At 40.2% G+C, this 12,017-nt stretch overlaps 1 protein-coding gene across 1 annotated transcript in view; it reads left to right on the top strand.

The window, feature by feature from the left end:
• Positions 1–10,050, top strand: part of LOC101355412 (beta-1,3-galactosyl-O-glycosyl-glycoprotein beta-1,6-N-acetylglucosaminyltransferase 6) — a 15,126-nt gene extending 5,076 nt beyond the window's left edge. Inside the window, exons 2-3 of the mRNA XM_004390475.2 lie at positions 4,542–4,634; positions 9,803–10,050. Coding sequence (XP_004390532.2) covers positions 4,542–4,634; positions 9,803–10,050 — 341 coding nt within the window. The remainder of the gene's footprint in view (positions 1–4,541; positions 4,635–9,802) is intronic.
• Positions 10,051–12,017: the final 1,967 nt, after the last annotated feature.

Raw genomic sequence — 12,017 nt, 5'->3', positions numbered from 1 at the left:
GCTGTGTGACTTGGGAGAGGCCTCTACCCTGATCCACGGACTTGGGACGTTCTAGCCTCTACAATCGCGTGAGCTGTTTCCTTGATATAATCTCTCTCTATGTATGTATTTATACACTTTACTGGTTTTGCTTCTCTAGAGAACCCAGCCTAAGACAGTAGCCAAGCACCATCCAGTTCTTGTCTCGTGGCAAAGGAGGCAGCTGTTCATGGAGGCAATTGGCCACACATTTCATTTCTTCCTCCCATTCCTGACTGTCCTTCTTCCTCTGTTGCTCCAGGCAAATACAGACCAATTGTTGTACCTTGGATGACTGTTTGCAAGCTTTTAAGACCACAGGCGCTACACAGAAAACTAGGAGATAGAACAGAAGCAATAAAAGATGTTAGGCCAATTAACTGGAATGTTCCATGAGACCATTACCCTGAGCCTCCAAACCAAGAAACCAAATCCCATGAGGTGTTTGGTTGTACATAAGGAGCCTCAGCAGCTGCTCTTTTTTTTTTTGTAAATATATTTATCACACAGCCTTTGTCAGTTCAGCTTTTTACAGGTGTACAACTTATTGACAGAAATTTCATTAATCAGATCTGCAACCTCACCCTTAATCAATGTGATTTTTCCATCACCGTAAACCAAAACTCAGTACTCCATAAGCAACAGCCCCCTTCCCCCCTTACTCCCACCTCAGTAACCACTAATAAACTTTTGCCTCTATTATTTGCCTGTTTTTATCTTTTTATGTAAGTTGGGTTATATAATATTTGTTCTTTTGTGACTGACTCATTTCACTCAGCATAATGTCTTCAAGTTGCATCCATGTTGTAGCCTGTATCAAGAATTTGTTTATTTTTCTGGCTGAGTAGTATTCCACTGTATGTATGTACCACATTTTGTTTATCCATTCACACCCTATTCTCACTGATATTAAAAAGGTAGGGATTTTCACTTCTTGGAATATATCCTAGAGAAATAAGAGCCATCACACAAATAGATATATGCACACTCATGTTCACTGCAGCACTGTTCACAATAGCAAAAAGATGGAAACAACCTAGGTGCCCATCATCGGACGAAGGGATAAACAAATTAGGGTATATCCACACAATGGAACACTATGCAATGATAAAGAACAACGATGAAGCCATGAAACATAACATGGAGGAAGCTGGAGGGCATCATGCTGAGTGAATTCAGTCAGTCACAGAAGGACAAATACTGTATAAGACCACTATTGTAAGAACTCAAGAAAAGGTTTAAACACAGAAGACAACATTCTTTGATGGTTACAAGGGTTGGGAGGGAGGGTGAGGGTTATTCACTAACTAAATAGTAGACAAGAATTATCTTAGGTGAAGGGAAGGACAGCACACACTACAGGGGCAGTCAGCACAACTGGACTAAACCAAAGCTAAGAAGTTTCCTGAATACAATCAAACAATTAGAGGGATAGAGTAGCAGAGGCAGGGGTCTGGGGACCATGCTTTCAGGGGACATCTAGGTCAAGTGGCATAACAAAGCTTATTAAGAAAATGTTCTGCATCCTACTTTGGTAAGTGGTGCCTGGGGTCTTAAAAGCTAGCAAGCAGCCATCTAAGATGCATCAGTTGGTGCCAACCACCTGGAGTAAAGGAGAATGAAGAACACCAAGGACACAAGGAAATTAGTAGCCCAAGAGACAGAAAGGGCCACATAAACCAGAGACTTCATCAGCCTGAGACTAGAAGAACTAGATGGTGCCCGGCTACCACCAATGACCACCCTGACAGGGAACACAACAGAGTCCCTGATGGAGCAGCAGAAAGGTGGGGTGCAGAACTCAAATTCTAGTAAAAAGATCAGACTTAATGGTCTGACTGAGACTGGAGGAGCCCCATAAAGCATGGCTCCCGCACTCTCTGTCAGCCCAGAACTAAAACAATTCCAGAGGCCAACTCTTCAGACAAAGACTGTACTGGACTGTGGGACACAAAATGATACTTGTGAAGAGTGTGCTTCTTAACCCAAGTAGATACATGAGACTAAGTGGGCAGCTTCTGTCCGGAGGTGAGATGAGAAGGCAGAGAGGGTTAGGGGCTGGTTGAATGGACACGGGAAATCAGGGGTGGAAAGGAGGAGTGTGCTGTCACAGTATTGGGAGGGCAATTAGGGTCACATAACAATGTATGTATAAATTTTTGTATGAGAGACTAACTTGAAATGTAAACTTTCACTTAAACTACAACAACAAACAAACAAAAAAAAGGTAGAGATTTTTGCTATTGCACCTCTGGAAGAATCCCCTCACCTTGACAAATGTACTTTGCTGGCTCTTTCTGAGATTTGTAGAAATGAGCATCTCCTCTTTACTTCCGACACGCACTCCTGTTTGATCTTCACTGCTTCGGAAGCTTTCCCGCATACTCTGTGGTTTAGAATTTCCATTTCTTCTTTTTTTAACAAATTTAGTTTCTAGTTCTCATTCTCCTAGTGGCTTTTAGATATTATCCAAAAAGGAGGATTATCCATGTTTTACTGCCTTCTTAAAACTAGATGTTCCTATAGCTCGTTTTTAGTTGTTTTCTGTTTGCGTTATTCTTTTTTCTTAGGTGTTAGTGCTGTTTATTGATTTGAGGCTTCTCTTTAATGTTTTAGTTTTCTTCAGTTGTTTTTTATTTTTTTGTGTGTGTCTTCATTCTTAAGATTCCTTGGTCTCCTGTTTGTGAACACTAGTTAAGTTCATCATAGTCTGTGATTATGAGAAAAGTATAGGACATGATTTCAGGTAGCAGACATTGTGTAATTTTCTGCTCTCATTCCTGTTGGGTGTCACTAGCCATACAGAAACTACCTGATTCTCTTTCCCAGCCATCTACACAAGGAGTCAGCAAGCTTTTTCTGTAAAGGGGGAGGATAGTAGTAAATACTTCAGAATTTGCAGGCTGCATATGGTCTCTGTCACATATTCTCCCTTTACTATTTTTCTTTTTAACACTGCTTTTATAATGTTCAAAATATTATTAAAGTTCAGGCCATATTAAAAAATTCAGAAGCCAGATCTGGTCTATAGACCGTTGCCGACCCTTGGTCTGATTCTACACTCATTGCTCCAACGTGGATGAATACCTCTGCTTCCTGTATTTAACATAAGTGGAGGACGAAAGAGAGGATTGACTTGTCAGGTTTCTCATAGTTTAGTTTTTCAGTCAATTACTCTGACATTTGCTCCAGGGTCCCATCTTCCTCCTTTTGAGCCTTCCTTCTGTTTTTGAGGCTGATGCACTCCCAGGATCTTCCTACTCTAACCAGAACTCCTGCCTGCCATAAACTTTGAATTTTGATATACACTCTTAATCCTGTTCAGTCTGTTTTCTGTCCTCTAAGGGTCTCCTGATTTTACTCTTTTTTGTTTTCCAGTGCCATTAATGACTAATTCTATTTAAATATATATATATATCTTTTCTAAAACAGATAGGCACACAGAAAGGTAGATAGGTAAGACAGATGGATAGATGATAGATACATACATACATACATACTGATAGATATCTTTTCTGTCATATGTAGAAATTAGAGGCGGGAGGGACAAATACACCATGTTTATCCAATCTTTGTCTCTACTTTTTAGGGCAATTTTCTTCACAATTACCATGAGCTTTAAAAAGAACGTCATCAACAACTATTTAGGCTTAACTATGAGTTTATTTCTCTGTGTGCCATTTATTTATTGTATTCACATTTTAGATTCTCTTAGATTCATATTTTAATAAGTTGGAATAATTCTTTAATAAATGTTCTGAAAAAGGTGCAAACTATTTGAGTTCTTGCATTTTTCACTCTTGAATGATAACTAGTTGGGTAGACAATTCTGAATTTAAAATAACTTCTCCAGGAACTTTGCTTTGACCATTTTTAGCATGAAGTATTGCTAATGAGAAATCTATTCCAGTGAGATCCTTTTCCTTTATATGTAACCTGTTCTTTCTCTTTATACAGAATCTTTTAGAATTTTCTCACTGCCTTTGAAGATATGAAATTTTACTAGGAAGTGTCTGCCATATAGATTTTTTAAAAACTAGTTTGCTTGGCAACCAGCTGACACAATCAGAATATTTTAATTTTTCTTTAGCTCTTGAAAATGATTTTCTATTATTTCTTTGATAGGTTCTCAGTCACTCAAATAGACATCTTGGCATCTTGCTGCCTGGGAAAGGAAGTTGACAAGCCATGGTGGCAGGGACTACAGCAGTTTACATTTTACAAATTAAATATTAAATCTCTAATGTACTAAATTTCAATATCTCATTAAGTAAAATTTCAATGAAAGTGGACCAAGGAGGGAATGGTTCTGATTTTGTTTTTAAGGAAAAGAAAGAGCACAAGAAAAAAAAAAAGAGCACAAGGAAAAAAACAAAAAAAGAGTACAAGGAAATATAAACTGAGCAAAGGGAAAAAACATGTAAATCCATAGGTCCTGAAGAATCTAGATTGTTCAGTCAACCTTTACAAGTTCCAGTGACTTATTTCACTTGCTACTGTCTTTTTCCTCATTGACTCTATAGGTGTTCCTGGATCTATGGCACAAGGAACCTCAGATATGAGTCTTAGAGCTGTGAAGTGGATTTTCCAGGAAAATATTCATAAAGGCTGCCATGGTAACAATTTCTCATTTTTTTCCATTGGAACTACATTTTAACCATTAGAATAAAGACAGGGAATGAGATGGCACTTAGCATGATAATATATGGCTAGAAGGACTGTGTAAATGATTGTGTCTGGGTCATAAAATGAATGTGTCACCTGTGACACCTTGTTATCATCTACAGGAGAGAAGTCCCATCACAAGGAGGATAGTAACCCACTCAATAGTTTACAGGTGCCTGGGTCACCAACAAAACCATGACTTACACACAGGCATTGGGTGTAACAATGCTTTATTCACATAGAGAAGGCACAGAGTAAGGTCAGCTTCAATAGTGGGCATCCATCACTTCCCGCAGCAGCCTACTCAGGGAGTTGATCTGCACATACCCCTTCTGTGCTGCAGGAGAAGGACCCCAGTCTCTCCCCACCAGGAATGGATAAAGAAGTGGGCTTGGCCAGGTGTCATATAACACACATGTTTAATTGAACAGTTCCTAGGAATGTTGACATGTGCTCAGGGCAAGAAGACAGTGATGTGCTGATAGCCCACCAGCTGCTATGGGATGTTTTGGGTCAAGACATCCCAGTAAAAGGGAGTCAGCTCACACTGTCATCCTATCCAAGAAGCCAGGCTGACACATCTGTTCCTGAGCACAAGGTTCATTTGTGGGTCACAGGGAAAAGTGGCAGGCTGCACTCAGATTGCCCTCTTCCACAGAGTGATCAAGAATTAGTAGCTCTGAATACATTCCAGCATACTTGTAGCAATTATTTCATCTTATAGATTTTTAATTTTAGAACTTTGAGAAGCCTTGGAAATCATCTAGTCCTCTTCACTGGTAGATATGGAAACTGAAGCCCTAGAAGATTAAATGACAAGCCCAAGATCAGCTACCGAGAAGCAGAAAGAGGAATGGAATATGGCCATCCTGACTTTGAGTCTAGGATTTTTGTTACTATAACCTGCTTCCCTCCTAAATCTCAGTTTTCTATAGTAATATCTATATGGAACTGGGAAAGCCCTTGGAGCTCTAGGAAAGTTCTACGACTTCTAAAATTTAACTAGCCTTCCCCACTCACACACGTATCTGTTTGATGTGGTACAATTTACAAAATTCTTCGGCATACATTATCTTCTTCTCTATGAGTCGGAGCTGACTTGACTGCAGCCAGTTTGGTTTGGTTTTATCTTCTTCTCAGCTCATGCATCATCTCTAATGCATATACAGGCACAGAAATGATCTGCTGGTGGTTTGTGAACCATAAACAGAGATTTGCTCTGGTTTTGTCCTTAGTCACCTTAAGAGAAATGGTTTGTGGAAAGCCCCTCCTCTCTTCCTTCTCCTTTTTCTCTCTCAACTTGTACCAGAAACTGATAACTCATTTCTCTGTCAGGGTTTCCACAGCTCAGTCTGTGGAGGACACCACTGTGTGACCAAGTTTTCAGTGGTCCTTGGAAGAATGAGCAAAGAAAACACACCGTAGCAAGCTTTTCACAAAGCTGTATTTCCTAAGTTTAAATGACTGTCCTTTATTTGAAATTAAGTCCTTTCTCCTTTGTTTGTACATTAAGACACCACATGAAAAAATGAAATGATGGGAACAGTTGATGTAAGTTATTTAATTAAATGGGTAAAACAAAAAATTAGCCATTACCTATAGATTCTACCTTTTTTTTTTTTTTAATTTCCAATCCATAAAATTTAAATGTCTGTGAGACATAGCTGCTTTTAAAAGCGCCTCCTAAAGCATTGTGGACTGACGTTTTCATAAAATATAATGAAAATGAATTATTAGAAAAATACAATGCTGCTTGGACTTGGCAGCAATGTCAGATTGCTACAAAAGTTTCCAAACACTCTCAATTTCTGCATTTATCTTGCTGCAGACTGGTAACGAACAGTTAAAGGACCAGTCTGCAGACCACACTTTTAGTGCCTTGATCTCTAACTTCATGCTCTTTACAACACCAGGTCCTGCAAATATCGACACCAGAGATGGGCCAAATCTTCTGTGGCGCAGTCCATTTGGGAAATGCTAAGAAATAATGCAGAAATTTTCAGAACCTTCCGTATAATAATATGGGGAGTAATATGCATGTTTCTTGAATTTATCTGACTACAGAATCACCATTTCCTTTTTGGTAGTATGTCTTCCTAATGTATTTCTCCTAACTCTAGTGTTCCATGGATTGCAGTTTGGGAAACACTACTCTGGACCATAGCATCTGTCTGTTTTCTAGGAGAGACAGTTGATGTCATCTTCCTCTTTACCAACTTTGCATTTAGAACGTGGAGATGGACCACACTGGAGTATGTGGACTTGTTGGTGTCCCCACACCTCTTTCCACAATGTCATCACGAAGCAAGACGAATCCAGTGTTTTCCTCTCTTTTACGCCGATATCACCTCTAAGCCTTGCCTCATTTCTATTACCTATACCTGCTGTTCTCATAAAAAATCCTCAAGCTTCTAAGATACTCCACTGGTCTCATCCCTTCGGGAGCAAGGGAGAATGAAGAGAACAGGATACAAGGAAAAGATTAGTCCGAAGGACTAATTGTCCACAGCTACCAAGGCCTCCACCAGACTGAGTCCAGTACAGCTAGATGGTTCCCGGCTACCACCACTGACTGCTCTGACCAGGATCACAACAGAGTGTTCTGGCTGCAGAAGGATGTAGAGCATAATTCTAATCCACACAAAAAAGACCAGATTTACTGGCCTAAAGGAGACTGGAGAAACCCCAAGAGTACGGCCCCCAGACACCCTTTTAGCTCAGTGGTGAAGTTACCTCCAAGGTTCACTGTTCAGCCTGCGAGTGGACAGCCCTGTAAAACCAAATGAGACTAATGAGGTACAGGATTCCAGTGACAAGGGCCAGAAAGCAGAAGGGGACAAGGAAGCTGGTGATAGGGAACCCAAGGTTGAGTAAAGATATTGTTGATGTGTTGTGAGATTGTTAACCATTGTCATAGGGCAACATGTGTAGTACTGTTAAATGAGAAACTATTTTGTTCTGGAAGCCTTCATCTTAAGTGAGAATAACAGCACAATTCGAAGAGCATAGTCAATGTCACTGAACTGTACATGTAGAAATTTTTGAAATGGTGTATCTTTGGCTATGTGTATTTTCACCAAAAAAAAAAAGGTGGAGAAGTTAGAGGGTTGATATATTGTGGGGTTGTTAACCAATGTCATAAAACAACATGTGTACTTCTGTTTCATGAGAAACTATTTGTTCTGTAAGCCTTCACCTGAAGTACAATTAAAAAAAAATATATTTTTTTAATTAAAAAAAAAAAATCCTCAGGCTTGCTCTCTTTCCCCTTTCTCCAATCCAGCTCGACCAACCCCTTCCCACAGCCATTTTCCCTCACCTGTTCCTGTTGTGCCCTGTGAATTTGCCATTTTGTTGTCAGTAAAAGCCATTTTTATCCTTTAAATTCTTCCTTTACAGTGTTGCCAAAATTTTCTTTGAAAACCACAAATCTAGCCAGGCTAGGCCAATGCCTACAGCTCTTCCCTATGTCCTAGGTGAAGGATCCTTTGGACAAACATGAGCATCAGTGTCCCTCTCCAGACCTGTGCCTACCAGCCCTGAACCATGCCCCACTGCCCTTGTGCGGCCAGAGTCCGTGAGCCCTACAGGCCTCAGTTTCCCCCACAGGGTTGGAGAGCGACTAACAGAGTAATGAGATGAAAAAAAGCAGCTGAGGAGGGAAGAATATTCCGACAGCAGGCTTCTCAAGGGACTGCCAGCCTGGTCTCTGGGGTGCCCTGGGTTTCTATCAAGGTGAAGAGTTTGGGAGAGGAAGTGGGAAGTTCGTGGCTTCTAGTTCTAGCTTGGATAGAGGAGGCGCTCAATGTTAAGAGGAGGAGTAGGTCCCTTAGAAGAGAAGAGTTCCACTTTGGATGTACTGACTACAGGCTCACTGGGAGAAGGGAAATAAGTCACTTTGCTTCCTAAACTTCCAACTACACACACAGCATAACAATAGTGGGTTTTCCACATAAGACGATGAAGTCATTGATGACTTTAAGAAAATCCCCTCATGGTGGTGACCAGCATGCACTGCGTGATCCATACCTGCCCATATTGGCTATATCAAGATGGTTAGGTGAAACTAAGGTGCAATTTGAGGCAATAAAAACAAAATAAAATTGACTATTTTATATAGAGGTTTATTTGTATACCTTGACTTCATTATAACTTCCATAGCGCTCTGTATGTCTCTGTGGCTGTCTTAGTCATCTAGTGCTGCTATAACAGAAATACCACAAGCAGATGGCTTAAACAAAGAGAAGTTTATTCTCTCACAGTTCAGTAGACTAGAAGTCTGCATTCAGGGCACCGGCTCCAGGGGAAGGCTTTCTCTCTCTTGGCTCTGGGGGGAGGTCCTTGTCATCAGTCTTTTCTTGGTCTAGGAGCATCTCAGTGCAAGAACCTTAGGTCCAAAGGATGTGCTCTGCTCTCAGCACTGCTTTCTTGGTGGTATGAAATCCCCATGTCTCTCTGCTCACTTCTCTCTTTTATCTCTCAAAAGAAATTGGCTTAAGACACTATCTAATCTTGTGGACCTTGTCAATATAACTGCTGCTAATCCATCTTATTACATCATAATGATAGCATTTACAACACATAGGGAAATCGCACTGGATGATAAAATGGTAGACAATCATACAATACTGGGAATCATGACCTAGCCAAGTTGACAGATATTTTGGGGGGACACAATTTAATCCATGACAGTGGAAGATATATTTTACTTTGTATTTTACTAGTTTGGGCAGTTCTCTACTCATTAGCCTAGGCACCTCACCAAGACTGACTAGAGGTCCAATTCATCTTGTAAATCTAAAGTGTCTTGTACTAGTAATATTCACTTATTGAATGACTTATTGCTATGATTTTCTACAACTTCTCGGTTTGAATCTTGAATTCTCCCATAAAATTTTATTTCAGACTCACCCTTTCTGCCTTTGAAAACCAATGCAATTGATAGATTCATTTGCAAAAATGATTTTTCATTGAAAAATTAACAAAAACATTATCTTATACAATTAGCAATCATTTTAGAGACCGAGAATCCAAAATGCCTTTCTTCTCAGGAACGTAAGACGGTTTTGTTTTGGCTGTTGTTTTACTTTGTTTCTCTCAATGTCTTGTTCTTTTGCAGGCCACTATTGGCAAGATATGTGTGTCTATGGGCCTGGTGACCTAAAGTGGCTCTATAACTCTTCAAGCATGTTTGCTAGCAGATTCGAGTTGGGGAAATACCCACTTACGGTGGAATGCCTGGAATTGAGGATTCGAGAGAGAGCCCTAAATCAGAGTGAAGTCCCAGCGATACTAGAATGGAAATTTTTCCCACATTACAGCTACTTTAGAGAAGATAGTACAAAAAAAACAATAAAAGACCAATAGCTCTCATTTTGGACTATGTGTTCTGCTTTCTTTGTAGCTCTTACCTGTGACGCATGGCAGACCTGCAGACAGCCGAGGAAGTTGCAGTGGCAGTATCTCCAGGTCACTGTGAAAGTAGAAGACAGAACAAAGTTCAGTTAACTGCACTTGCGCCTTAACCACAAGTGGCTGCTTCTTAGTGCTGAACTCCTAACCTAACCTATTCTCACCAGTCGTAAATACTTAGATCCTGACATGATGAGCGCCGTGAAATGCCCTACTAAAGGATCATCCCTTCTGAGATTAAACCAGTGGTTTCTACCCTCTTTCTTAGAGAGAGAGGAGTCCAGCTATTTTATACATGGGTAAGGATAGAAAATTATCTTAAAGCAAAGGAGAACTTTCTTGTTGTGCCAAGACTCTCTAAATGACTGAACATTGACTTATGCACGTGGAGAGTCAAGAGCTTTGTTATCCTGGGAGAAAGGTTCAATGAAACCCTTCGAATTTTGAAAGGTTTCTGACAATTACTTCTTAATGGAAGAATTGGTCACCAAGAAGGAAGGAGACCGTGGAACTGGTTTCTGAGGCGGCAAAGGTCTGGCCCTCCTGTGGCCAGTTTGCCCTTTGCAAAGTGACCTCATGAGAGAGTTGAGAACACTGATGGATAAAAACTATATGATTTGGGGCTCAGCCCTTTTTGTACAAGGTCCCTGTCAACAGAATGCAATCCTTAGACACTGCTTTGTCCTGAAAACCTCTACAAGAGGATTCTGTTCTAGCACCTGTGTGGGCAGCCACAGCTGTGGGGTCAGCCTCCACCAGCCCACCTAAGACCAGACCTTCACTAGCATGGGCAAAAGCTTCACACCCTACAACCTACACCACTCTCCAGAGCTAAATGCTCAAAACTTATCCTCCATAAACAAAATGTGGTATATACATACAATGGAATATTACTCATCCATAAAGAGAAATGAAGTTCTGATGCATGTCACAACATGGGTGAACCTTGAAAACATTATGCTGAGTAAAGTAAGTCAATCACAAAAGAACAAATATTGTCTGATCTCACTTATATGAAATATTAAATATCTAGAATAGCAAAGGTACAGAGACCAAAGTTTTATTAGTGGTTACTGGGGGGTCCGGGGGCTCCCACACATCAGTCAGTTTGTTGTACTGTGGTAGCTTGAGTGTTGCTGTGATACTGGAAGCTATGCCACTGGTATTTCAAATGCCAGCAGGGTCACCCAAGGTAGACAGGTTTCTGCTGGGCTTCCAGTCTAAGACAGACTATGAAGAAGGACCTGGTGGTCTACTTCTAAAAAAATTAGCCAGTGAAAATCTTATGAATAGCAGCGGAACATTGTCTGATATAGTGCCAGATGATGAGCCCCTCAGATTGGAAGGCACTCAAAATACTACTAGGGAAGAAATGACTCCTCAAAGTTCAATTGACCTTAATGACATGGATGGAGTAAAGCTTTCAGAACTTTCATTTGTTGATCTGGCACTCCCCAAAATGAGGAGAAACAGCTACAAACATCCATTAATAATGGGAAAGTGGAACATAGAAAGTATGAATCTAGGAAAATTAGAAATCATCAAAAATGAAATGGAATGCATAAACGTTGATATCCTAGGTGTTAGTGAGCTGAAATGGACCAGTATTAGACATTCTGAATTGGACAATCATATGGTCTACTATGCTGAGAATGACAAATTGAAGAGGAATGGCATTGCATTCATTGTCAAAAAGGTCATTTCAAGATCTATCCTGAAGTACAATGCTGTCAGTGATAGGATAATATCCATACACCTACAAGAAACATCAGTTAATACAACTATGATTCAAATTTACACACCAACCACTAAGGCAAAAGATGAAGAAACTGAAGATTTTTACCAGCTTCTGCGGTCTGAAATTGATCAAGCATGCAATCAAGATGCATTGATAATGACTGGTGATTGGAATGCAAAAGTTG

This window comes from Trichechus manatus, unplaced genomic scaffold (assembly GCF_000243295.1).
Source record: "Trichechus manatus latirostris isolate Lorelei unplaced genomic scaffold, TriManLat1.0 scaffold00301, whole genome shotgun sequence".
Classification (NCBI taxonomy): domain Eukaryota; kingdom Metazoa; phylum Chordata; class Mammalia; order Sirenia; family Trichechidae; genus Trichechus; species Trichechus manatus.
Note: the sequence above shows the minus strand (reverse complement) of the source record. Positions and strands in the feature narration are given on the sequence as shown.